The 27,401-nt window shown below is 43.9% G+C and overlaps 1 protein-coding gene across 4 annotated transcripts in view; it reads left to right on the forward strand.

The window, feature by feature from the left end:
- The window catches only part of LOC124045676 (IQ motif and SEC7 domain-containing protein 1-like), a 285,391-nt gene that overhangs the window by 131,936 nt on the left and 126,054 nt on the right, over positions 1–27,401 (forward strand). Inside the window, exon 1 of one of the 4 annotated variants that reach the window (XM_046365177.1) lies at positions 25,196–25,933. The exons of the other annotated variants lie outside the window; for them this stretch is intronic. Within the exon in view, the coding sequence (XP_046221133.1) occupies positions 25,857–25,933 (77 nt within the window). The 5' untranslated portion in view covers positions 25,196–25,856. Of the gene's footprint in view, positions 1–25,195; positions 25,934–27,401 lie in introns of those variants that run through there. 4 annotated transcript variants of the gene reach the window in all.

The following is a 27,401-nucleotide window of genomic DNA, read 5'->3' on the forward strand; positions in this document are numbered from 1 at the left end:
CACAGTTGACAGTGCATGTCAGAGCAAAAACCAAGCCATGAGGTCGAAGGAGTTGTCCGTAGAGCTCTAAGACAGGATTGTGTCGAGGCACAGATCTGGGGAAGGGTACCAAAAACGTTCTGCGGCATTCAACACATCATTATTAAATGGAAGACGTTTGAATCCACCAAGACTCTTCCCAGAGCCGGCTGCCCGGCCAAACTGAGCAATCGGGAGAGAAGGGCCTTAGTCAAGGAGGTGACCAAGAACCAGATGGTCACTCTGACAGAGCTCCAGTGTTCCTCTGTGGAGATGGGAGAACCTTCCAGAAGGACAACCAGCTTTGCAGCACTCCACCAATCAGGCCTTTATGGTAGAGTGGCCAGACGGAAGTCACTCTTCAGTAAAAGGCACATGACAGCCCGCTTGGAGTTTCCCAACAGGCACTTAAAGGACAAGATTCTCTGGTCTGTTGAAACCGAGGTTGAATTCCTTGGCCTGAATGTCATGCAGGTGAAAGAGGACCCAAACGCGACTTAACAGAAACAGAGTTTATTAATGTTCAAAACGGAATAACAGAAATCCTCTAGATTGTAGAGGGGAAAAACAACTGGAGAAGCGGCCACAGACTGCAGGTCCTTGGGAAAGGCGCAGGCCAGAGTCACTGAGACACCTGCTCACACGCAGCGTCTGATGAAGGCACAAAACACGACAGGACAGGGTGATACACAATCACGGCAAAAACACGACAGGACAGGGTGAAACGCAATCACAGCATGGTGAATACAATACAAGGAACCGACCGCACAGGAACGGAACACAAAGGAATAAATAGGGACTCTAATCAGGGGAAAGGATCGGGAACAGGTGTGGGAAGACTAAATGATGATTAGGGGAATAGGAACAGCTGGGAGCAGGAACGGAACGATAGAGAGAAGAGAAGCGAGAGAGTGAGAGAGGGAGGGGGAGAGAGAGGGCTAGAAGGAGGGAAAGAACCAAATAAGACCAGCAGAGGGAAATGTTAATAGAATGGGAAGCACAGGGACAAGACAAGATAATAAATGACAAACATGACAGTACCCCCACTCACCGAGCGCCTCCTGGCGCTCTCGAGGAGGAACACTGGCGGCAACGGAGGAAATCATAGATCAAACGGTCCAGCACGTCCCGAGAAAGAACCCAACTCCTCTCCTCAGGACCTAACGAAAAACGATAAAAAGGGAAACTAGGGTACTACTTAAAAAAAATGAGAACTAGGGACAGACTGAGACACAGCAAGGGCAGGGACAAGAACAGGAGAGATTACTGGCAGGGAACAGACTGAGACCCAGCAAGACCAGGAGCAGAAGCAGAAAAAAATTACCAGACTTCTTCTGCGCGCAGTCTGAACACGCAGCCACAGAAAACGGCGCGTGTCACGCTCCTGAGTCGGCCACCAAAAGCGCTGGCGAATAGACGCAAGAGTGCCTCTGTGGAACACCGGGATGACCAGCTAACTTGGCAGAGTGAGCCCACTGAAGAACAGCCAGACGAGTGGAAACAGGAACGAAAAGGAGGTTACTAGGACAAGCGCGGCGAACGCAGTGTGCGTGAGTGCTTGCTTAACCTGTCTTTCAATTCCCCAGACTGTCAACCCGACAACACGCCCATAAGGAAGAATCCCTCGGGATCAGTAGAAGCCACAGAAGAACTAAACAGACTGGGATAAGGCATCAGGCTTGGTGTTCTTGACCCGGACTGTAAGAAATCACAAACTGAAACGAGCTGTGGAAAAACAACGCCCAATGAGCTTGACGGGCATTAAGTCGATTTGGCAGAACGGATGTACTCAAGGTTCTTATGGTCTGTCCAAACGACAAAGGAACGGTCCCTCCAACCACTGTCGCCATTCGCCTAGGGCTAAGCGGATGGCGAGCAGTTCACGGTTACCCACATCATAGTTGCGCTCAGATGGTCCCTACTGATGACAGGCGATGAGAAAAATAAGCGCAAGGATGAACCTTATCGTCAGACTGGAAGCGCTGGGATAGGATGGCTCCCACACCTACCTCTGAAGGCCAACCTCGACAATGAATTGTCTAGTGACGTCAGGAGTAACGAGGATAGGAGCGGACGTAAAACGTTCTTTTAGAAGATCAAAAGCTCCCTGGGCGGCGGACCACTTAAAACACGTCTTAACAGAAGTAAGAGCTGTGAGAGGGGCAGCAACTTGACCGAAATTACGAATGAAACGCCGATAGAAATTAGCGAAACCTAAAAAGCGCTGCAACTCGACACGTGACCTTGGAACGGGCCAATCACTGACAGCTTGGACCTAGCGGAATCCATCTGAATGCCTTCAGCGGAAATAACGGAACCGAGAAAAGTAACGGAGGAGACATGAAAAGAGCACTTCTCAGCCTTTACAGAGACAATTCTCTAAAAGGCGCTGTAGAACACGTCGAACGTGCTGAACATGAATCTCGAGTGACGGAGAAAAAAATCAGGATATCAGTCAAGATAGACAAAAACAAAAATGTTCAGCATGTCTCTCAGAACATCATTAACTAATGCCTGAAAAACAGCTGGCGCATTGGCGAGACCGAACGGCAGAACCCGGTATCAAAATGCCCTAACGGAGTGTTAAACGCCGTTTCCACTCGTCCCCTCTCTGATGCGCACGAGATGGTAAGCGTTACGAAGGTCCAACTTAGTAAAGCACCTGGCCCCTGCAGAATCTCAAGGCTGATGACATAAGGGGAAGCGGATAACGATTCTAACCGTTATGTCATTCAGCCTCGAGAAATCCACGCAGGGGCGCAGAGTACCGTCCTTCTTTTAACTAAAAGAACCCCGCCCCGGCCGGAGAAGAAGAAGGCACTATGGTACCAGGCGTCAAGAGACACAGACAAATAATCCTCGAGAGCCTTACGTTCGGGAGCCGACAGAGAGTATAGTCTACCTCGAGGAGGAGTGGTCCCCGGAAGGAGATCAATACTACAATCATACGACCAGTGAGGAGGAAGGGAGTTGGCATCTGGGACCGACTGAAGACCGTGCGCAGATCATGATATTCCTCCGGCACTCCTGTCAGAATCGACAGGTTCCTCCTGAGAAGTAGGAACAGAAGAAACAGGGAGGGATGGCAGACATTAAACACTTCACATGACAAGAAACGTTCCAGGATAGGATAGAATTACTAGACCAATTAATAGAAGGATTATGACATACTAGCCAGGGATGACCCAAAACAACAGGTGTAAACTGCGTCTGAAGTCGCTGGGTCCATTCCTTGGTCGGTTCCTTCTGTCATGCAGGTGAAAGAGGACCCAAACGCGACTTAACAGAAACAGAGTTTATTAATGTTCAAAACGGAATAACAGAAATCCTCTAGATTGTAGAGGGGAAAACAACTGGAGAAGCGGCCACAGACTGCAGGTCGCTTCGGGTAGGCGCAGGCCGTAGTCGACTGAGACACCTGCTCACACGCAGCGTCTGATGAAGGCACAAAACACGACAGGACAGGGTGATACACAATCACGGCAAAAACACGACAGGACAGGGCGAAACGCAATCACAGCATGGTGAATACAATACAAGGAACCGACCGCACAGGAACGGAACACAAAGGAATAAATAGGGACTCTAATCAGGGGAAAGGATCGGGAACAGGTGTGGGAAGACTAAATGATGATTAGGGGAATAGGAACAGCTGGGAGCAGGAACGGAACGATAGAGAGAAGAGAGAGCGAGAGAGTGAGAGAGGGAGGGGGAGAGAGAGGGCTAGAAGGAGGGAAAGAACCAAATAAGACCAGCAGAGGGAAACGAATAGAATGGGAAGCACAGGGACAAGACAAGATAATAAATGACAAACATGACACTGAATGCCAAGCGTCTGGAGGAAACCTGGCGCCATCCCTACGGTGGTGGCAACATCATGCTACGTGGATGTTTTTCAGCAGCAGGGACTGGGAGACTAGTCAGGATCTAGGGAAAGATGAACAGAGCAAAGTACAGAGAGATCCTTGATGAAAACCTGCTCCAGAGCACTCAGAACCTCAGACTGGTTTGAAGGTTCACCTTCCAACAGGACAACGACCTGTTGGAAGGGGCACACAGCCAAGGTAATGCAGGAGTGGCTTCGGATCAAGTCTCTGAATGTCCTTGAGTGGCCCAGCCAGATCCCGGACTTGAACCCGATCAATCCTCTCAAGCTTCTCTGGAAGCTTGACAGGATCTGCAGAGAAAAATGGGAGAAACTCCCCAAATGCAGGTGTGCTAAGCTTGTACCATCATACCCAAGAAGACTCCAGGCTGTAATTGCTGTCAAAGGTGCTTCAACAAAGTACTGAGTAAAAGGTATGAATACTTATGTAAATGTTATATTTTTGTTTTTTATTTTTAAAACATTAGCAAACATAAAAAATAAAACAATAAAACAATTGCTTTGTTAGTACAGGGTATTGTGTGTAGATTGATTGGGGGGGGGGGGGGGGAATATATATACATTTTAGAGTAAGGCTGTAACCTAAGGAAATATGGCAAAAGTCAAGGGGTCTGGATACTTTCCGTAGGCACTGTAACATTCAAAATGGGTGAACATTTCCTTTTAAGTAGATTTAAAACCAGATGCTTTTAGACTTTTACTCAAGTAGTATTGTACTGGGTGACTTACTGGGTGATTGTTTTTCTATTAAGGTATCTTTACTTTTACAGAGAAAATACTGATAATCACCATCCAACTATGATCCAACTATACAGAATGAAGGAGACCTATAGTCATCACCTCCCTATGAACCTGACTGTGGCAGTACAGAGATATGAACCTGACTGTGGCAATACAGAGATATGAACCTGACTGTGGCAGTACAGAGATATGAACCTGACTGTGGCAATACAGAGATATGAACCTGACTGTGGCAATACAGAGATATGAACCTGACTGTGGCAATACAAAGATATGAACCTGACTGTGGCAGTACAGAGATATGAACCTGACTGTGGCAATACAGAGATATGAACCTGACTGTGGCAATACAAAGATACGAACCTGACTGTGGCAGTACAGAGATATGAACCTGACTGTGGCAGTACAGAGATATGAACCTGACTGTGGCAATACAGAGATATGAACCTGACTGTGGCAATACAGAGATATGAACCTGACTGTGGCAGTACAGAGATATGAACCTGACTGTGGCAGTACAGAGATATGAACCTGACTGTGGCAATACAGAGATATGAACCTGATTGTGTCAATACAGAGATATGAACCTGACTGTGGCAGTACAGAGATATGAACCTGACTGTTGCAGTACAGAGATCTAATATAGTATGATCGTCAGAGACTGGTCCCTACTGATGACATACAGTATGATGACAAGAGAGTGTTTACATACAATCAACTTGGCACAAGAGCTGGGAAAAACAGAATTTGTACAGTATTGTGTGATATACTCTGTCATTATGCCCATTTCTACTACTACCCTTCTCTCTGATGGCCCAGGGGACAGTGGCTCAGGGAAGGATGGGACAGTGTTATTGTGAAGACAATCTCGTACATCCATGCAGAATGTATCTGCACATTCACTGTGTGTGTGTGTGTGTGTGTGTGTGTGTGTGTGTGTGTGTGTGTGTGTGTGTGTGTGTGTGTGTGTGTGTGTGTGTGTGTGTGTGTGTGTGTGTGTGTGTGTGTGTGTGTGTGTGTGTGTGTGTGTGTGTGGTGAGTGACTTGCAGGGCTGTTGCTTACTGCCCCATGTGCTGACTAGATCAGATGTGACAGCATGCTCTCTGTATTGCCTGGCCAAGCAGTGACAGCAGGATTATTTACATAGTCACAGTCTTACATAATGGCCAGCATGAACATAGGGGTCAAATCCATTTCATTTTTCCTTTGTATCTCTGTTAAATTCCATTTCAATTCAGTCAATTAAGTGCATCAAATTACTGAGAATTGAATGATCGGCCTATTCATTGGAAATACTTTCTTGAAATGGAAATAGAATTTCTATTAATATTATAATTTGAAATGATGGATGGAATTTGATCTGAGCCAATCGTTGGCCGTGGCAGCATGTGTTATGCAGACTGTGGCTATGCAGGCCGGTAGGTAACAGCCCGTCATGCTTCCTTGTGTCCTGCTGCCTGACACTGCAATTCCAGAGCTAAGCTGTGTGCTGCCGTGTACTCAGGCTAAAAGCAGAGAAATGTGCTGCCGTGTGCTCAGGCTAAAAGCAGAGAAATGTGCTGCCGTGTACTCAGGCTAAAGGTAGAGAAATGTGCTGCCGTGCAGGCTAAAAGCAGAGAAATGTCCTGTACTCAGGCTGTACTCTAGAGAAATGTGCTGCGTGTACTCAGGCCAAAGCATAGAAATGTGCTGCGTGTACTCAGGCTAAAAGCAGAGAAATGTGCTGCCGTGTACTCAGGCTAAAGGCAGAGAAATGTGCTGCCGTGTACTCAGGCTAAAAGCAGAGAAATGTGCTGTCGTGTACTCAGGCTAAAAGCAGAGAAATGTGCTGCCGTGTACTCAGGCTAAAGGTAGAGAAATGTGCTGCCGTGTACTCAGGCTAAAAGCAGAGAAATGTGCTGCCGTGTACTCAGGCTAAAAGCAGAGAAATGTGCTGCCAATGCCTGGCGGTGGTGGTGACTCACTCTGTTGTTTGTTTGCCTAGCGTAGCGCTGGCGTCATCAGGACAGTGGCTTCACAATTCCATCTACCAGCTAATATCTGGGTATGGGCATCCCTGCATCGATGCTTGAGCCTTTAGGCTACACTACAGCTACTCTACATCCCTCCAGAGAATCCGACATTATTCAAATGAACCGTGACAACCCAGAATATATATCCATTATGTTGTTGTTTTTTTACGTGAAAAGTCTATATTGTTTTATATGGAGATATTTTGGTAAATATATGATTGGAGTATTTCAACATATTTCTTCCTGGGCACGTAGTCAAACTCCTATCAGTAAACCTCTCTGCACCAGGAGGCTGTTAATAAGGTCGCTCATAGCCTAAAATGTCCCTACACCCATTATGCCAGCACCTCACATCTACACCCATTATCCCAGCACCTCACATCTACACCCCTTATGCCAGCACCTCACATCTACACCCCTTATCCCAGCACCTCACATCTACACACCTTATCCCAGCACCTCACATCTACACCCCTTATCCCAGCACCTCACATCTACACCCCTTATCCCAGCACCTCACATCTACACCCCTTATCCCAGCACCTCACATCTACACACCTTATCCCAGCACCTCATATCTACACACCTTATCCCAGCACCTCACATATACACCCCTTATCCCAGCACCTCACATCTACACCCCTTATGCCAGCACCTCACATCTACACCCCTTATCCCAGCACCTCACATCTACACACCTTATCCCAGCACCTCACATCTACACCCCTTATCCCAGCACCTCACATCTACACCCCTTATCCCAGCACCTCACATCTACACCCCTTATCCCAGCACCTCACATCTACACACCTTAACCCAGCACCTCACATCTACACCCCTTATCCCAGCACCTCACATCTACACCCCTTATCCCAGCACCTCACATCTACACACCTTATCCCAGCACCTCACATCTACACACCTTATCCCAGCACCTCACATCTACACCCCTTATGCCAGCACCTCACATATACATCCCTTATCCCAGCACCTCACATCTACACCCCTTATCCCAGCACCTCACATCTACACACCTTATCCCAGCACCTCACATCTACACCCCTTATCCCAGCACCTCACATCTACAACCCTTATCCCAGCGCCTCAAATCTACAACCCTTATCCCAGCGCCTCACATCTACAACCCTTAGCCCAGCACCTCACATCTACAACCCTTAGCCCAGCACCTCACATCTACCCTACAACCCTTAGTCCAGAACCTCACATCTACCCTACAACCCTTAGTCCAGAACCTCACATCTAGCCTACAACCCTTAGTCCAGAACCTCACATCTACCCTACAACCCTTAGTCCAGAACCTCACATCTACCCTACAACCCTTAGTCCAGAACCTCACATCTACCCTACAACCCTTAGTCCAGAACCTCACATCTAGCCTACAACCCTTAGTCCAGCACCTTACATCTACCCTACAGCCATTTCTGTTCTGTTGGCCTGGGAAAATAGGGGTTTCCTTCATGAGGAACAGAGGTTCTACATTGCAATTCCGAAAGGAAACTGTCCTGAAATTTAAACAACAGCCTCCTCCATCTCAGCCTCCTAATGAAAGGTGAATTGGCGAGGCGCCCTGAACCAAACACTGCTTTAGTCAGAGTGGAGTAGACACATTTGTGTCAATCTGACAAGCATCTTTATGTGTCTAAAAAAACAGCTGCAGTTCATGTTACACAATGTGTGGTGAGTGTAGGCCCACGTGTGTTTGTGTAGCTTTGACCAAATCCCTCCCTCCAAATCCTTCCTTTAAAAGGTCAATCCGGAGTTATTACCTCCCTTTTTGGACTGTTAAATTCATGATATATAGCCATTGATTTTGAAGAATAAATATACAGTGCATTCGGAAAGTATTCAGACCCCTTGACTTTTTCCTCATTTTGTTATGTTACAGCCTTATTCTAAAATGGATTAAATTGTTTTTTTAAATTATTTAACGATTCCAGAACAGGCCATTTTACCAGTAAGCAAACTTATGGCTTTGTTCCAAGAACCAATGGTAAACCAAAAATGTACATTCCCACAACTTCCAAGGAACCAAGTTTGCTAGCTGGGAAGTGGCCGCAGCATACCACCCTGCATCCCACTGCTGGCTTGCTTCTGAAGCTAAGCAGGGTTGGTCCCTGGATGGGAGACCAGATGCTGCTGGAAGTGGTGTTGGAGGGCCAGTAGGAAGCACCCTTTCCTCAGGTCTCAAAAAATATCCCAATGCCTCAGGGCAGTGATTGGGGACGTTTCCCTGTGCAGGGTGCCGTCTTTCGGATGGGAAGTTAAACGGCTGTCCTGACTCTCTGTGTCACTAAAGATCCCATGGTAAGAGTAGGTGTGTTAACCCAGGTGTCCTGGCTAAATTCCCAATCTGAACCTCATTCTATCACGGTCACCCTATCATCCCCAGCTTACAATTGGCTCATTCATTCCACCTCCTCTCCCCTGTAACTATTCCCCAGGTCATTGCTGTAAATGAGAATGTGTTCTCAGTTAAATAAAAATCAATGTAAAAGTTGTCAAAAATATAAATAGTAAAGTACAGATACAACTTAAGTAGTACTTTCAAGTATTTTTACTTAAGTACATTACAGCACTGAATCTCCTCTCCATTGGGGTGATGGACAGCTTAGCACTCAGACCTCCTTGACGCTAACAGCACTGAACAGGGCCAATAAGAACAATGCTAGCCGGGGCTATGCTACAATAGCCTGGGCGCTAGTGTGTTCCAGCTATTCCATTTCAATTCAGTCAATTCTGGGTATGAATTGAAAATATGGAACCTTAAGTTATTTTTCATGACAAATGATCAATTCCTGATTTACAATTTTAAGTCACCTCTTGGGTTGACTGATTTAATCAAAAAGAAACGACTCCAACCTTGTTTCCATCATTAACCTAACAGGGTTACCTCGCCAAGACAATGATAAATTGACCGAATCAGACTAGCGCCCAGGCTAGCACTAGGCAGCTCTGAAATTGGACTCTGCTCTAATACACTGGCACCCACACGAGGGCTGGGGTCACGGAATGTGATTGCTATTAGGTTTGCACTTGAAGTGCCAGCCCTGGACTGGACAGGGCTTGTTTGGAACATGCTCAGGGCACAGATTAGCTCTGGGAGCTGTAGTTCTCTCAGGGGTATATCTCTGGGAGCTGCAGTTCTCTCAGGGGTATGTCTCTGGGAGCTGTAGTTCTCTCAGGGGTATGTCTCTGGGAGCTGTAGTTCTCACAGCGGTATATTCTAGTGTTTATGCGTCTGTGGATTGAGCCATCCCATAATAGTCCCTTAACATTCCCAACAGCAGCTTCAGGCACTGAGATACAGAGCAGTGGGAAGGAAGATGGCACAGCAGCATGCGCATGCAGAACATTGTGTTCCCACGGACAACTATACACATTCTATGGGAACGCATGTTTACATGGTACTCTGTTATGTAATTGCAAATTTGTAGAAACATTGATTTCATTACCATATTTATTTTCACTGTATTGTGACTGAAACCCTTTTATCTTGCATGTGGTTGTCCTTAACCATTATAGGTCTAAAAGCATGCATGTGGTTGTCCTTAACCATTATAGGTCTAAAAGCATGCATGTGGTTGTCCTTAACCATTATAGGTCTAAAAGCATGCATGTGGTTGTCCTTAACCATTATAGGTCTAAAAGCATGCATGTGGTTGTCCTTAACCATTATAGGTCTAAAAGCATGCATGTGGTTGTCCTTAACCATTATAGGTCTAAAAGCATGCATGTGGTTGTCCTTAACCATTATAGGTCTAAAAGCATGCATGTGGTTGTCCTTAACCATTATAGGTCTAAAAGCATGCATGTGGTTGTCCTTAACCATTATAGGTCTAAAAGCATGCATGTGGTTGTCCTTAACCATTATAGGTCTAAAAGCATGCATGTGGTTGTCCTTAACCATTATAGGTCTAAAAGCATGCATGTGGTTGTCCTTAACCATTATAGGTCTAAAAGCATGCATGTGGTTGTCCTTAACCATTATAGGTCTAAAAGCATGCATGTGGTTGTCCTTAACCATTATAGGTCTAAAAGCATGCATGTGGTTGTCCTTAACCATTATAGGTCTAAAAGCATGCATGTGGTTGTCCTTAACCATTATAGGTCTAAAAGCATGCATGTGGTTGTCCTTAACCATTATAGGTCTAAAAGCATGCATGTGGTTGTCCTTAACCATTATAGGTCTAAAAGCATGCATGTGGTTGTCCTTAACCATTATAGGTCTAAAAGCATGCATGTGTAAAATGTATCATCCTGTTTGGTTTTCATGACTCTGAATTTCTGTGGATTGTTGATAACTCGCCAATAGATAATCCTATCATCAATATAGAGCATCACAGTTGTATGCAATGTTGTCATAACATTATGCCTAAACAATGTTCACATGATGCACCCAAATCACTGTGCAGTATCTTACTTACAAACCATTCCAATATTAACAAAAACAACACTCACAAAATCACAAAATATGCTTTATCGCCCCACCCAGAATAGACATAATTCATTGTAATGTGTATGTTGCGTTACACATGTGAGCTCTGTCGGCTCTCTTGTGTATAAGCATGCCCTCTTTGATAGGGAAGACTATGTTCTCCATCAGTTTTGTTGCCCGGCCCCAATAAAGGCCTTCACGATAGTGGGATGGAGGAAGGGAGGACATGGATTCCACCTCCACCCTGCAACCTCACTGGATCTCTCTTTTCTTCTGTTCCCTCGATTCTGTTCTCTACTTTTAAACACGGCTCCAGCTTTATGTAAGTCTGTTCTCGCTCCTGCTCCCTCCTTCCTCCCCCCCTCTCTCCCCTCCTCTCTTGCTTAATTTTGCTCTCACATATCTCTCAACTATTTATCTCCCCATCTCTCTCTTTCTTGCTCTCCTCCCCTTCTCTTTTTCTATCCCTCTGTCTCCCTCTCTTTTCCCCCCTCCTCCCTTTTATTTCTTTCTCTGTCCATTCTCTGTCCTCACCCTCGTTCTCGCTCTCCTCCCTCTCTTCTGCATGGGTTCTTTAAGTCTGGAGGCTAAACAGCAGTAGCATCAGTAGCATCTACTTATGTGATAAGAGATTTGACTGTAATCTAAATGTTATAGTATGCATTGTTTGACACACAATGTTAAATTCAAATCTCCCTACCATCATATCTAAGCCAATATGATGCCAATGTTGATTCAAATCAACTTGATTGAAGGTACACAACACATGATCGTCATGATCCGTCTGGCCGTTACCGAGAACTACTATACCGGATTTTTGCCAGGGTCGTTAGCATTTGTTCTAGACTATAGGATTAAAATGAGGTTACAGCTGTCACGATTTCCACCGAAGGTGGCTCCTCTCCCTGTTCGGGTGGGGCTGGGCGGTCGGTGTCGCCGGCCTAACTGCCATCACCGATCCATGTTTCCTTTTCCGTTTGTTTTGTCTTTGGTTCTGTCACACCTGATTTTCATTTGTTTTGATTTCTGCGTGTATATTTACCCTGTTTCCCCTCTTAGGGATTATTTGTTCCTGTTGCTTGTTGAGGCTTGCCTCAGTGTATTTTCGCGTGTAGTGATTTTAGTAAGGTGCGTTGTGGTTCTACGCCTTACGGGTGAACTGTTTGTTCCCTTTGGGTTTGGGGCGTTTGTACTGGACTGTGTTTGTTTTGGACTTGCCCTGATTAAAAATGACACGCTACACTGACATTTCTGCTCTCCTGCGTTTGACTCCTCACTTACCTTCAGTACGCACGCAACAACAGCGTCCATAAAATTACCATTAGACTTATATCCATTTGGACTGAACAAGTTTGTAGGTGCAACATTTTAAAAATTAAATTCACAATCTTTCTCTCTCACATACACATTTCTGCCTAATAAAAACCAACAATGTGCTACCTTTTTGTAGTATTTCAGCCGAATCTCACTGTTCAGTAGCAGCTAGCTAGTAGAAAGCTAGCAGCTGTAGCTAGCTAGCTAACACCAGTTGGATGAGAAGCAAAAGGAAGGTAGCTAGCTAGCCAGGAATATGTTGACATGGACGGGTTTTCATATGGCTAAAGACAGTCATCTGTGTAGACTGCTGACCTGGACATTTGCGTGTAATCAGAGCACAAATAAATATGCTAGTGAACCTCCTTGGCTGCTATTACAGCCAGTTAGATACACCAAACGTTGGTAACTTTGGGAAAACTGTCACGCTGCCAATTTATAATACATGCACACACCGGACAGGCGTATAGTTTTTGACACCCCCCTCCCATTGGTCTGAAGCTGAAAAGGGAAGGAAATTCACATTACTCCACAATGCTTACTTCACCCATGCTCTACCAATGTTTTCCAGCAGACAGATTTGACATACTACAGTAGCTGTGTTGTTCTATTGTACTTCCAACAATGTATAGGCAGGTAGCTTAGGATTCAAACCTCAAACAGCCTAATTCATACTCTTCAGAGGGATAATGGACTTTATGGACTTAATATTGGTAGTATAAATATATCAAATAATATTTATATATTTACACTACTGATCAAAAGTTTTAGAACACCTACTCATTCAAGGTTTTTCTTTATTTTTGCTATTTTTCAACATTGTAGAATAATAGTAAAGACATCAAAACTATGAAATAACACACATGGAATCATGTAGTAACCAAAAAAGTGTTAAACAAATCAAAATACATTTTATATTTGAGATTCTTCAAATAGCCACCCTTTGACTTGATGACAGCTTTGCACACGCTTGGCATTCTCTCAATCAGCTTCACCTGGAATTATTTTCCAACAGTCTTGAAGGAGTTCCCACATATGCTGAGCACTTGGCTGCTTTTCCTTTGCTCTGCGGTCCGACTCATCCAAAACCATCTCAATTTGTTTGGGGTCGGGGGATTGTGGAGGCCAGGTCATGTTGTCAGCCTGGATGTTGTCAGTTACACAGCCTGTGAGATGTGTTGGGTCATTGTCCTGTTGAAAAACAAATGATAGTCCCACTAAGCCCAAACCAGATGGGATGGCATATCGCTGCAGAATGCTGTTGCAGCCATGCTGGTTAAGTGTGCCTTGAATTCAAAATTAATCACAGACAGTTTCAACAGCAAAGCTCCATCACACTATCACACCTCCTCCATGCTTTTACGATAGGAACCACACATGCGGAGATGATCTGTTCACCCACACGGCGTCTCACAAAGACACCGCGGTCGGAACCAAAAATCTCAAATTTGGACTCATCAGACCTAAGGACAGATTTCCACCGTTCTAATGTCCATTAGTGTTTCTTGGCCCAAGTAAGTCTCTTCTTCTTATTGGTGTCCTTTAGTAGTGGTTTCTTTGCAGCAATTTGACCATGAAGGCCTGATTCACAGTCTCCTCTGAACCGTGGATGTTGACATGTGTATGTTACTTGAACTCTGAAGCATTGATTTGGGCTGCAATTTCTGAGGCTGGTAACTCTAATGAACTTATCCTCTGCAGCAGAGGTAACTCTGGGTCTTCCATTCCTGTGGTGGTCCTCATGAGAGCCAGTTTCATCATAGTGCTTGATGGTTTTTGCGACTGCACTTGAAAAAACTTTCAAAAAGTTCTTCAAATGTTCCTTATTGACTGACCTTTGTGTCTTACACCATGCCCAAACTACGTCATCATCGTGCGCAAATTGATTTTGTCCCACCACACAAAATGCAATCAATGACACGCAGGTTGAAATATCAAAACAAACTCTGAACAAATTATATTAATTTGGGGACAGGTCGAAAAGTATTACATTTGTGTGTATTTATATTTATTTTTGCAACAATACACATTTACAATAGGCCTATATCTAAAGATATAGTACATACACTACCAGTCAGAAATCTTAGAAAACCTACTCATTCAAGGGATTTTCTTGATTTTGACTATTTTCTACATTGTAGAATAATAGTGAAGACATCAAAACTATGAAATAACATATATGGAAACATGTGGTAACCGAAAAAGTTTTAAACAAATCAAAATATATTAGAGATTTTTCAAATATCCCTTTTCCTTTGACATTTTTACTTGAATTGAACCTTTATTTAACTAGGCAAGTCAGTTAAGAACATATTCTTTACAATGACGGCCTACTCCGGCCAAACCCGGACAATGCTGGGCCAATTGTGCGCCAACCTATGGGACTCCCAGTCACGGCCGGATGTGATTCAGCCTGGATTCGGACCAGGGATATAGTGACGCCTCTTGCATTGAGATGCAGTGCCTTAGACCACTGCGCCACTCGGGAGCCTTGACATTCTCTCAACCAGTTTCATGTTGTAGTCACCTGGAATGCATTTCAATTTGCAGGTGTGCCTTGTTAAAAGTTCACTTGTGGAATTTATTTCCTTCTCAATGCTTTTGAGACTATCAGTTGTCTTGTGACAAGGTAGGGGGGTATACAGAAGATATCAAATCCAATTTTATTTATATAGCCCTCACCCCGTACATCAGCTGAGATCTCAATGTGCTGTACAGAACCCAGCTTAAAACCCCAAACAGCAAGCAATGCAGGTGTAGAAGCACGGTGGCTAGGAAAAACTCCCTAGAAAGGCAAAAACCTAGGAAGAAACCTAGAGCGGAACCAGGCTATGTGGGGTGGCTTGTCCTCTTCTGGCTGTGCCGGGTAGAGATTATAACAGAACATGACCAAGATGTTCAAATGTTCATAAATGACCAGCATGGTCGAATAATAATAAGGCAGAACAGTTGAAACTGGAGCAGCAGCACAGTCAGGTGGACTGGGGACAGCAAGGAGTCATCATGTCAGGTAGTCCTGGGGCACGGTCCTAGGGCTCAGGTCCTCCGAGAAAGAGAAAGAAAGAAGGAGAGAATTAGAGAACATAGCCCTATTTGGTAAAAGACCAAGTCCATACCATGGCAAGAGCAGCTCAAATAAGCAAAGAGAAACTAGAGTCCATCATTACTTGAGCACGCTGCCCAAACCGTGCACGAGCGTTGCAAAATAAATGTATACATACATGTTATTCAATCATTGCATTGCCAGGCGCTAAAATAAAAGTTGCTTCTATTTGTGATGCAGAATGCGACGCAAGTCCTGCCTCTCCCATCTCCTCATAGGCTTTTAGAAGTATATACCCACATGCCATCTCCTCATTGGTTATACCCACGTGGGTGATTGAAAGATGAAATGAGGTCTGTCGTGGTAATTCACCTTATTATGAAAGTTATTTGCCAATCGCCATATAAAGTCCAAAGAAGAAAAAGCCTGGAAGGAGGAGAGACGACTAGAAACGATTCAGTTGACCGTTTTACGTGTGGATTCATTGTCTGAGTAGAGGACCCCGCTCAATTAAGCCTGATGGTGTTGTCAGTATAAAAGCAAAGCTTGCTTTCAAATGATAAAAAAAAGCTTGAAAAGGTCATGGAATGGGGTAATGTCTTCGTGGGGGGTGGGAAGAACACAATACATAACATTATACATTATACCTTGTATGCAGTACAAATCCCATTATTGTGGGAGCACCTCTAAGAATATGCATTAGGCTGTTTGAGAAGGTTTGAATCCTAAGCAACCTGCCTACACATTGTTGGAAGTACAATAGACCAACATAGATACTGTAGTAGGTCAAAGCTGTGTGCTGGAAAACCTTGGTAGAGCATGGGTGAAGTATGCATTGTGATGCTCATGTGAATATCCTTTTTTTCGGCTTCAGATCAATGCCTACTTATCACTTAAAATGTATTTTTTTGTTTTGAAGAATCTATATGGATCTCCTCACTGCTCACCTGTCCTTCTATACTGTAATGTAGCTAAAATACATTTAAGACAATCCTCTATACTAGATTTCCCTTTCCCTATTGGGGTCTTGCATACACATCTATTTCTTCTGATTTAGAAATACAACTGAGTACATGATTGCCTTGTCTGATGCATCAGTGGCTCATATTTGCAAACTGCTTGGGATTATCATAAAGAATTACCTTCAAGTGTTCCAGAAGAAACAGCTTTATGAATTCAGCAATGCTGTATATAAATCAGAGAGAATCGTTTTCACCCTCATAGGTCAAGGTTCAATTGCAGGGCATCCTTGTATTGAAATGAGATATGAATAAATATTGTTTTCTAGTATGTGTATGTGATTATGTTTCTGAATTGAATAAAATTGGGGAGGAAATGTTGTGTACTGCCTTACGCATTTGACAGAAGACTACAGCTCACTAGCTGCCACTAGGGGGAGTTCAATTCTAAGGCATGACCATTCAAATTGTCTTTCACTGTTCAGGGGACACACTGTTATTTCACCTTGTTCTTTAGTTTCGCAATGATCAGGCTGATGAAAACACCATCATTATATGATTAATATGAGAGTCTGCTCACAGGTAGCCATCGTAAACCTGTAGCAGCCATCCATAATCACATCCCCTCGTTCCTTCCTCTAACTGCATCCTACTATCCCTCCTTAACCCACCACCCTGCCCTTTCTTTCTCCCTGCTTTATTCTTACACATTCTCTCCACACTTTATTCCACCATGTTGCATTTCAACTTCTATAGATTGACCACTGCATCTCATCTCTCATCTCCCCCTCCACCCCTGAAGCCAGACCCCTCCCCTGGGTCACCCTACCCCATGTTGTAGTGCTGACATGTAGGCTGCCTCTCGACGGGGGCCATTTCTCTTTATTTGTTTGACTTCACATTCAAGTCTCTCTCTTAGCGGACAACTGGATGCCATGATGAGATTGACCTGGTTGGGTATCAGTGATTGACTAGGAATGTTAAGTAGAGTGAGGGTCATACTACGATAATGCTCCGTGTCAGTCTGTAGTAGCAGACCGCAGTCAGTGCTGGAGCATGTCAAGCAGCTCTCTGTATAAGCACATTTATTCTGATTGATGGCTCAACTGATACCACTGTGTGCCCTTTACCGACTTTCAGTTTGCTGGACCAGCAGATTCATATTGATACAGCACAATGATGATATAGCCATAAAGAGGCAGTATTTGTCTGACGCTGATAAATGCTTTCAGCTGTGATTCCACATTTGCTCTTAGAATATGTTGGTGTCTTTGGCTGGTCTCCAGAATACACACCACTGTTAATGTAACACCATGCCATCCATTGGAAATTTGACCTTGACTTTAAACTTGGTGGTTATGCAGTGAGAGCTGTTCTCTTACTGGGATAATGTAATGTCTTTGTCATAAAGGTTATGCCTCATGAAGAATGATGGTCAGAGGTGTGAGTGATGTCATTCAACCACCAAAGAGTTCTGACTTTCTATGTTCTATCTCCTTTTTATGTTCCGTCAGTCTGGAGTAGTTTGAGATGTGCCGTATCTAAAAATGAGTTCCTATTGGTTTTCCTTCAGTTAAATGTAATCGAAAATGTAGTCTACGTAATCGCCAAAAGTTATTATTTACACGAGGTTGGACACAAGCTCAAGTACACAGTACAAACATGATAAAAATGAAATATTTAATGATGTATTTCCTATTCAAGAAAACTGTATGAGTAAGGGTTTAATTTACTGATATTATTTCGAAATATAGTATAATCACATTATAAAACGACTAACTATCAGATTTCACCTTCCTTATAACTGTAAAATATATATATTTGTATGTTTAGTGTTAGAGAAAATGTGAATATTTTCTAAAGGTCTTTCTTGGTCAAAACATCTTCCTCCATCCCTGTGAACATCTCAGAGAGCATGGCTTCCTGAACTTGTTAGGAACTCGCCTTTCATCTCATATTCATCTTGTCTGTCTATGACAATGTGAAAGTGTTTGTTTAAAATCGATGAATTATTTTAGATAAATCGATCTCTGAATGTGCTGAATGTACCGTGATGAAACCACTCTCCTGCTGCGCTACAATGAAACGATTGCAGCCATGTTCTATGTCAGTGTCTTTCGGCCAGGAGTTGATGGACAGTCAGAAGAGTGAATGAAATGGTAGGAGGGACATCCCATCTTTAAGTGGTTTCAGATTTCACATCTATGTCACACGGGCTCAGAAAATATACTCTGTGTCCAAGGGAACCAGGACTAAATGTGTGTCGGACGCTGGACCAGAAACACACATGTTCCCTCTTATACCTCTTAAGTGTTGCTTTAGCAGTATGCTTAGGGTCATTGTCCTGCTGGAAGGTGAACCTCCGTCCCAGTCTCAAATCTCTGGAAGACTGAAACAGGGTTCCCTCAAGAATTTCCCTGTATTTAGCGCCATCCATCATTCCTTCAATTCTGACCAGTTTCCCAGTACCTGAAAAACATCCCCACAGCATAATGCTGCCACGCCATGCTTCATGGTGGGGATGGTGTTCTCGAGGTGATAAGAGGTGTTGGGTTTGTGCCAGACATAGTGTTTTCCTTCGCTCTGATAAGAGCGTCGGCTAAATGACTTAAATGTAAATGTAATGGCCAAAAAGCTTAATTTTAGTCTCATCTGACCAGAGTACCTTCTTCCATATGGTTGGGGAGTCTCCAACATGCCTTTTGGCGAACACCAAACGTGTTTCCTTATTTTTTTCTTTAAGCAATGCTTTTTTTCTGGCCACTCTTCTGTACAGCTCAGCTCTGTGGGGTGTACGGCTTAAAGTGGTCCTATGGATAGATACTCCAATCGCCGCTGTGGATCTTTGTAGCTCCTTCAGGGTTATCATTGGGCCTGATCGCTTCGTTTGCCCCTTTTACGGCGACGTTGTTTAGGTTCTCCGGCTGGGATCCGATCCATTGTTCTGGGTGGAAGGCAAAACACAGGATCCGCTCCGGGAAAGTCATATTCCTGGTCGTAATGATGGTGAGTAGACGTTGCTCTTATATTCAATAGTTCCTCCCGACTGTATGTAATGAAACCTAAGATTACCTGGGGTACCAATGTAAGAAATAACACATAAAAAAAAATACTGCATCGTTTCCTAGGAACGCGAAGCGAGGCGGTCATCTCTGTCGGCGCCGGACGTATGTAGACTACTGTGCTTGTCTGATGCTTTAAGCCTGGTCCTCCATCTTCTGCTGGTCTTCGCAGATTCTGCCATTACACTCCTGAAGTTGCTGGTAATGGGCTGCACCAGGGGTCGGCAACTTTTTCCATTTGAAGTGCCAATTTATCTTACAATTTCTACCGATCTGAGTGCCAGTTATGATTTTCATATGCACATTTTCATGTAACAGTTTCATTTAATTTATAATAGTATTCGTATCTCAATCGTTATATTGTGGTCCTATTGCCTTTGCCAACTTCTATTGTCATTGCCAACTATATAAAAATAGCCTACATAAAGCCAACTAATAAAAACATTGCAGCCTGCAGGTAGAAAATATCCTGATAAAATAAATCACATTGGCTACACATGGCCTGTCTGCAATGAACTTGAAACATTGTATCAACTATTAATTGGTCCGACCTCAAGCTCTGCTAGCAAATTTACAACATTGTATCAAATATTCTGGGCCCTCAGAGTTTTCCACTCTAGTGAGCTCCAGACAGACACAGCTGTAGGCTATTTGCACAAGGGATAAGAAGTAATCAGGTAGGCCTATTTTATGACGTTTCCCCCAGATGAGAGCATTACATTTTTCCCCCTTTCACCCCAAGTGATTATCAAACTATTTTTCAAATAGGCTACTTTGAGGAACTATTGTCATTCTCAATGGATATAAAAACAGACTTTGTTTACTTGCTGTTTTAGGTGAAGAAAACATTTTGTTTGAGAAGCGCCACAGTGGTGGTTAGTTAAGACAATCATAAATCATATCAGATCCCCATATTTATAGGTCTACTTATGCATGTAGGCCAGGTTGCCTAGGTCTACTTCTATGTTTAATCAGGTGCGTGACCTTACTCAAGATTGACAGGAGCGCTACAAATAAAATACAATGAATAAATTGACAACTGTCTTAAATGGAATGAAATGAACCTAAACTTGTTCCTCACAAGTGTAGCCTAGGTTGTGTGGTCTGCAAACAGTGTTCACCTCGACAATGAGAACGGTAAAAGACTCATGATAATATATTGAAAACATTAACAGAAATTACCATAACCAATTAAGGGCAAATGTACTACTAGTGAAACTGGTGTGCTATCCCGTGGCCTCTGTAATGGATTAGTTCGCTGAGACATGCATGAATCAGACAAGTGTCTCGTGTGCCATTTAAAAATATATATTTACACTACAAAAGTATGTGGATGCCTGCTTGTCGAACATCTCATTACAAAGTCATGGGCATTAACATGGTGTTGGTCCCCTCTTTGTGGCTATAACAGCCTTCACTCTTCTGGGAAGGCTTTCCACTAGATGTTGGAACATTGCTGCAGGGACTTGCTTCCATTCAGCCACAAGAGCATTAGTGAGGTTGGGCACTGATGTTGGGTGATTAGGCCTGGCTCGCAGTTGGCGTTCCAATTCATCCCAAAGGTGTTCGATGGGATTTAGGTCTGTGCAGGCCAGTCAAGTTCTTACAAACCGATTTTGACAAACCATTTCTGTATGAACTTCGCATTGTGCACTGGGGCATTGTCATGCTGAAACAGCAAAGAGCCTTCCCCAAACTGTTGCCCAAAAGTTGGAAGCACACAATTGTCTAGAATGTCATTGTATGCTGTAGTGTTAAGATTTCCCTTCGCCTCATCGCAGTGCTAGCCGTGCCACTAGAGATCCTGGTTCAACTCCAGGCTGATGCAGCCGGTCGCGACCGGGAGACCTAATGGGCGTCGAACAGTTAGCCCAGCGTCGTCCAGGTTAGGGGAGGGTTTGGCCGGTAGGGATGTTCTTGTCCCATTGCGCTCTAGTGACTCCTGTGGCGGACCAGGCGCAATGCACTCTGACACAGTCGCCAGGTGTACGGTATTTCCTCCAACACATTGGTGGGACTGGCTTCTGTGTTAAGCGGGCATTGTGTCTAGAAGCAGTGTGGCTTGGCTGGGTTGTGTTTCGGAGGACGCACAGCTCTCGACCTTCGCCTCTCCCGAGGCCATACGGGAGTTGCAGTGATGAGACAAGATTGTAACTACCAATTGGATACCACAAAATTGGGGAGAAAAAGGTATATATACAAAAAAAGATTTCCCTTCGCTGGAAGTAAGGAGCCTGAACCATGAAAAAGCAACCCCAGGCCATTATTTCTCCTCCACCAAACATTACAGTTGGCACAATGCATTCGGCCAGGTTATGTCTGTCGGACTGCCAGATGGTGAAGCGTGATTCATCACTCCAAAGAATGTGTTTACACAGCTCCAGTGTCCAATGGCGGCGAGCTTTACACCACTCATAGACTTGTGTGTGGCTGCTCGGCAGTGGAAACCTATTTCATGTAGCTCCTGATAAAGAGTTTTGTGCTGACGTTGCTTCCAGAGGCAGTTTGGAACTCGGTAGTGAGAGTTGCAACCGAGGACACGCTTCAGCACTCGGCGGTCCCATTCTGTGAGCTTGTGTGGCCTACCACTTTGCGGCTGAGCCTTGTTGCTCCTAGACATTTCCACTTACAGTTGACAGGGGCAGCTCTAGCAGGGCAGAAATTTGATGAACTGACTTGTTGGAAAGGCAGCATCCTATGGCGGTGCAACGTTGAACGTCACTGAGCTCTTCAGTATAGCCATTTTACTGCAAATGATCGTCTATGGAGATTGCATGGCTGTGTGCTCAATTTTATACACCTGTCAACAACGGGTGTGGCTGAAATAACCAAATCCACTCATTTGAAGGGGTGTCCACATACTTTTGTATATATAGTGTATTTGCTACTGCTCGACCCAAAATAATTCAGCCGACTAAATGGAGTCAGCTGTAGAAATATCTAATTTACATAAATATTCACAACCCTTTGATATGACAATCCAAACTGAGCTCAGGGGCTATAATTTCCTTTGATCCTCCTTGATTTATCATAACGACTTGATTGGAGTCCACCTGTGGCCCATTCACTAGTTTGGACATGATTTAGAAAGGAACACACCTGTCTATATAAGGTCCCACAGTTTACAGTGCATGTCAGAGCAGAAACTATACCATGAAGTCCAAGGAACTGTATGTAGATCTTCAAGACAATTGTAATGAGGTATATATCTGGGGAAGGGTATAAAACTATTTCTACAGTGTTTAAAGTTTCCAAGAGCACAGTGGTCTCCATCATTGGGAAATTGAAAAAATATGTAACTACCCAGACTCATACAGACCAAGAAGGAAATAAATTCCACAAATTAACTTTTAACAAGGCACACCTGTTAATTGAAATGCATTCCAGGTGACTACCTCATGAAGCTGGTTGAGAGAATGCCAAGAGTGTGCAAAGGTGTCATCAAGGCAAAGGGTGGCTACTTTGAAGAATCTCAAATATAAAATATATTTGAATTTGTTTAACCCTTTTTTGGTTACTACATGATTTCATATGTGTTATTTCATAGTTTTCTTCACGATTATTCTACAATGTAGAAAATAGTAAAAATAAAGAAAAACCCTTGAATGAGTAGGTGTGTCCAAACTTTTGACTGGTAGTATATGTAAATGAAATATTTCTGTATTTCATTTTCAATAAACAATTTCTAAAACCTGTTTTTACTTTGTTGTTGAAGGGTATTGTGTGTTGATGGATGAGAGCACTTTTAAAAAAATACATTTTGAATTTAGGCTGTAACACAACAAAATGTGTAATAAGTCAAGGGATGAATACTTTCTGAAGGCACTGTATGTCTCTTGCTATCTGATTCTGTCTGTTATCCATCTGAATAACATATCACCAGAGAGGTGTGTGTGTGTGTGTGTGTGTGTGTGTGTGTGTGTGTGTGTGTGTGTGTGTGTGTGTGTGTGTGTGTGTGTGTGTGTGTGTGTGTGTGTGTGTGTGTGTGTGTGTGTGTGTGTGTGTGTGTGTGTGTGTGTGTGTGTGTGTGTGTGTGTGTGTGTGCGCGTGTGTGCGTGTGAATCAGACCAATGTTTTGACCAGTGGATGCTCCCATCTCTCTACCCCCTCAGACACGCTCTACAGTTTTGTGATCACAGAGACAGAAGAACTACCACCCACACAAACTAACGCCTGTAGCTAGTGCTCTTCACTTCAATTAGAGAGAAGATCTAATGGATATGTCTGTGTGAATCAACAAACATTAATGAATTGAGATGGATAAATAGAAAACAAACATGGCTATCGCTATCAGTTAACATTGTGGATTTGTGTTCATAAAACCAACGTTGATGTCCATTCATTTTATCCAGACCTTAGTGCATTTGTGGTGTCTCTAATTCAGTATGTTGCTTTCACAATTGTTTAGTAAATTCATATTAAATAAAACATTCCATAATTTAACAGTAAAGCAATAGCCCACTTGTTTACAGTCCACTGTGTTAGTTCAGTAGAATATACAGTATTATGCATTCAAGGAACAAATCATGATTAAGAAGAGAGACAATTGAACTGTCTGTGTTGGTTTTGGTTAATTTTGTCAGATGTTTGTAAATGGGGCACCCAGGCCTTTGAGACAGACTACTGATTGATTGCAGATGAATGAATTCCTCACTCTGTTCACAATAGGTGTTAAGTGTTGCTGCCTGTCTCTTTGTGTTGTGTTTTCTGGGTGCCATTGGCTGGTTCTTTCTGTAACAGAGGAAGCTCATATTGTGCTTGGAAGTGTGTGAAAGGGGGCATGCCATGACTGCCAGTCAGGGGGAGAAGGAGCTAAATGCCCAGATCAACAGGGTGTGTGTGGTGGTGGTATGGGGGATGGTGATGGATGGGGGTTGAATAATGATGAGATGATGATAGGCCCGGGCCTCATCCGTACCCCTGTTTCCCATGGCCCCTGGGACAGGGTGGTACAACAGTCTGGCACGGCCTCTCAGAGAACAGACCTGCGCTTGTCTAGGGGAGCCATGTTTGTAAAATCTCAGTTGATGCTCAGCTGATGATAAGGATGATATGGCGCTGTTTGATCCAGGGCATTGCTCTGTCACCTCCAACCACTCCGTGAATACAAATTGACATCCTGTTTTCATTTTCCTGCCGATACCCTTCACACCACCTGTTCACACGTAACCATTCACACCTTAGATATTCAATGACTTCATGAATAGCTTCATTTAGAGACCAGGTATTTTCATTCTCTCATACAATTCATGGGCCGTTGTGTTCACTGCAATACCTCCTTGACCTTGATGGTTTAAAGCTCAAATATGCAACATTGAGGATTTTATTCCCTGAACAACTCAGCACTTGTAGCCTCTGCCTATTCTGTTTACAGCATGGGTGTACACTCGTGCAGTTGTGGATAATATTGTGGCCACTCCCCATCGACCGTCTGTCCAATGAGGGTCCTTGCTGCAGGCTTCCATTTGCAGTTTCAATAGTACCATAGTGTTGCCTGGCAACCAGAATTGGCACATTTCGGGGAGGATCTATGTAGATGGCAGCAGCTGTAATTCACTTCAGCACAGAGTGAGAGAGAGAGAACGTGGAGGTACAGATATTGAGGGAGAAGAGAGTCTAAAGTCAGAGAGGAGGAAAAGGGGGAGAGGAACGGGGTCAGAGACGCAGGGAGGGAGTTATAGAGGTAGAGGAGTCACCATCTCTTGCCTTCATCGAGAAAGTTTGCTTCTGCTGCCAAAGCGGAGGAGGAGGAGGAGAGGGAGGAGGAAGAAGAGGCCCATTGCTAAGCCTGTTTGAGACTGTGTCTATCAGAGAAGAGAGGCATGTGTGGTGTATGAAGGATTATTCCTCAGTGCTTCTGTACTCCCACAGACTCCAGTATCTTCTGGAGCGGTGGATCTATAGCCATGCCTCCCCACAGACTACCAGCCTGACACACGCTCTGGAGGGACGGCAACAGAGGACAGCCTGAGTGACCTGGATACGAGCTGTTGCAGTCTACGGTGTAGAAGTTATTTTAAGCAGATCCTGACTTCAATTTGATCTGAGTTGATCCAAACAGATCCAAATAGATTTTGGTCTGGATCCTGATCTAAGACTGTTTTAGATGGACCTGGGGAGTTCCATAGAAGCACTGTAGTGCTCCAGAGAAGTTTACCCACTCAGGACCAAGACAGTGTGCCAGAAGAGGAGGATCTATGTCTGGATTCACACATTGAACAACTGGGCAATGTTCAATACCTGTGGTGCCATGATGTTTACTGGATCTGCTAACATACAACACCTGGCACCATGGGCTAACCAGCGCTGTCTCCTTATCTTGGCCCCCTGTTGATCTTCTGCAGGAGAACTTAGGAGCAGAAAAATGTGGAAATTTAAGACATTCTGTATGGATTATTTGCATGTGTTGTGTCTACATCCTCACAACACTTTTCATAAGAGGTAAGTTGATTTTACACTAGATATTTAGCGATTTGTTCTGCAGGATGAAACACTTTCATTTGTGCCTGCGGCTCATGGATCTTTCTTCCTGCTCACATTTGAACACTCCAAATTGGAATTTTAAAAACCTCTGTGGAATGATTTGGTATAGATGTTTTATAGATAGAAACTAAGAAGAACACACAGGGCAGTGTTTAGGCATAGTGCTAACAGTAAGTGTGATTGTGTGAGACATTAACCTGGGGTGTGAGCTGGCTGGACAACAATCCATTTCCCTGAAAGGAACAAGCCACTTGGTTGGGTCACTTGGTCTCTTGGTAATGCTTGTCTACTATAATGGGATTGGAGCTGATCAGTGCTTAGAAAGAGAGAAGAGGAAGGGTGACTGGACTTGATATCCACTCATCCATCGTGGTGTTCACCTTTCACCTAGTGCAGGATCTATGCAGGGTTGAGTCTACTGCTCCCATCGGAGCAGGTAGTGAATCTGTCTTTGAGCCTACACGTTACAGGTAGTGAATCTGTCTTTGAGCCTACACGTTACAGGTAGTGAATCTGTCTTTGAGCATACACGTTACAGGCAGTGAATCTGTCTTTATGAGCCTACACGTTACAGGTAGTGAATCTGTCTTTATGAGCCTACACGTTACAGGTAGTGAATCTGTCTTTATGAGCCTACACGTTACAGGTAGTGAATCTGTCTTTATGAGCCTACACGTTACAGGTAGTGAATCTGTCTTTGAGGTAGTGAATCTGTCTGAGCCTTTGAGTGCCTACACGTTACAGGTAGTGAATCTGTCTTTATGAGCCTACACGTTACAGGTAGTGAATCTGTCTTTGAGCCTACACGTTACAGGCAGTGAATCTGTCTTTATGAGCCTACACGTTACAGGTAGTGAATCTGTCTTTATGAGCCTACACGTTACAGGTAGTGAATCTGTCTTTATGAGCCTACACGTTACAGGTAGTGAATCTGTCTACAGGCAGTGAATCTGTCTTTATGAGCCTACACGTTACAGGTAGTGAATCTGTCTTTATGAGCCTACACGTTACAGGTAGTGAATCTGTCTGGTGGGTTAACCACCTGTTCAGGGGCAGAACGACAGATTTTGTACCTTGTCAGCTCGGGGATTTGAACTTGCAACCTTTCAGTTACTAGTCCAATGCTCTAACCACTAGGCTACCCTGCCGCCCCATCTGTCTTTGAGCCTACACGTTACAGGTAGCGAATCTGTCTTTATGAGCCTACACGTTACAGGGCAGGGATTTATTCATGTTGCCGTGCAGTCTTCTTGGAGTGTTAGCTATAAGATTAGATTTAATGTTGGATGATTGTATCGCAGGTCAGTGTTATCAGCTTAGTGGCAGAAACATAGAGTGGGGAATGGTCTTCAAATGGCTTTAAGTAAGTGCAGGGCAGGTCATCTTACTGAATCTAGTCAGAGGGTTTCCTCTCAGCGTTTGATAT

Source organism: Oncorhynchus gorbuscha, linkage group LG10, assembly GCF_021184085.1.
Source record: "Oncorhynchus gorbuscha isolate QuinsamMale2020 ecotype Even-year linkage group LG10, OgorEven_v1.0, whole genome shotgun sequence".
Lineage (NCBI taxonomy): Eukaryota > Metazoa > Chordata > Actinopteri > Salmoniformes > Salmonidae > Oncorhynchus > Oncorhynchus gorbuscha.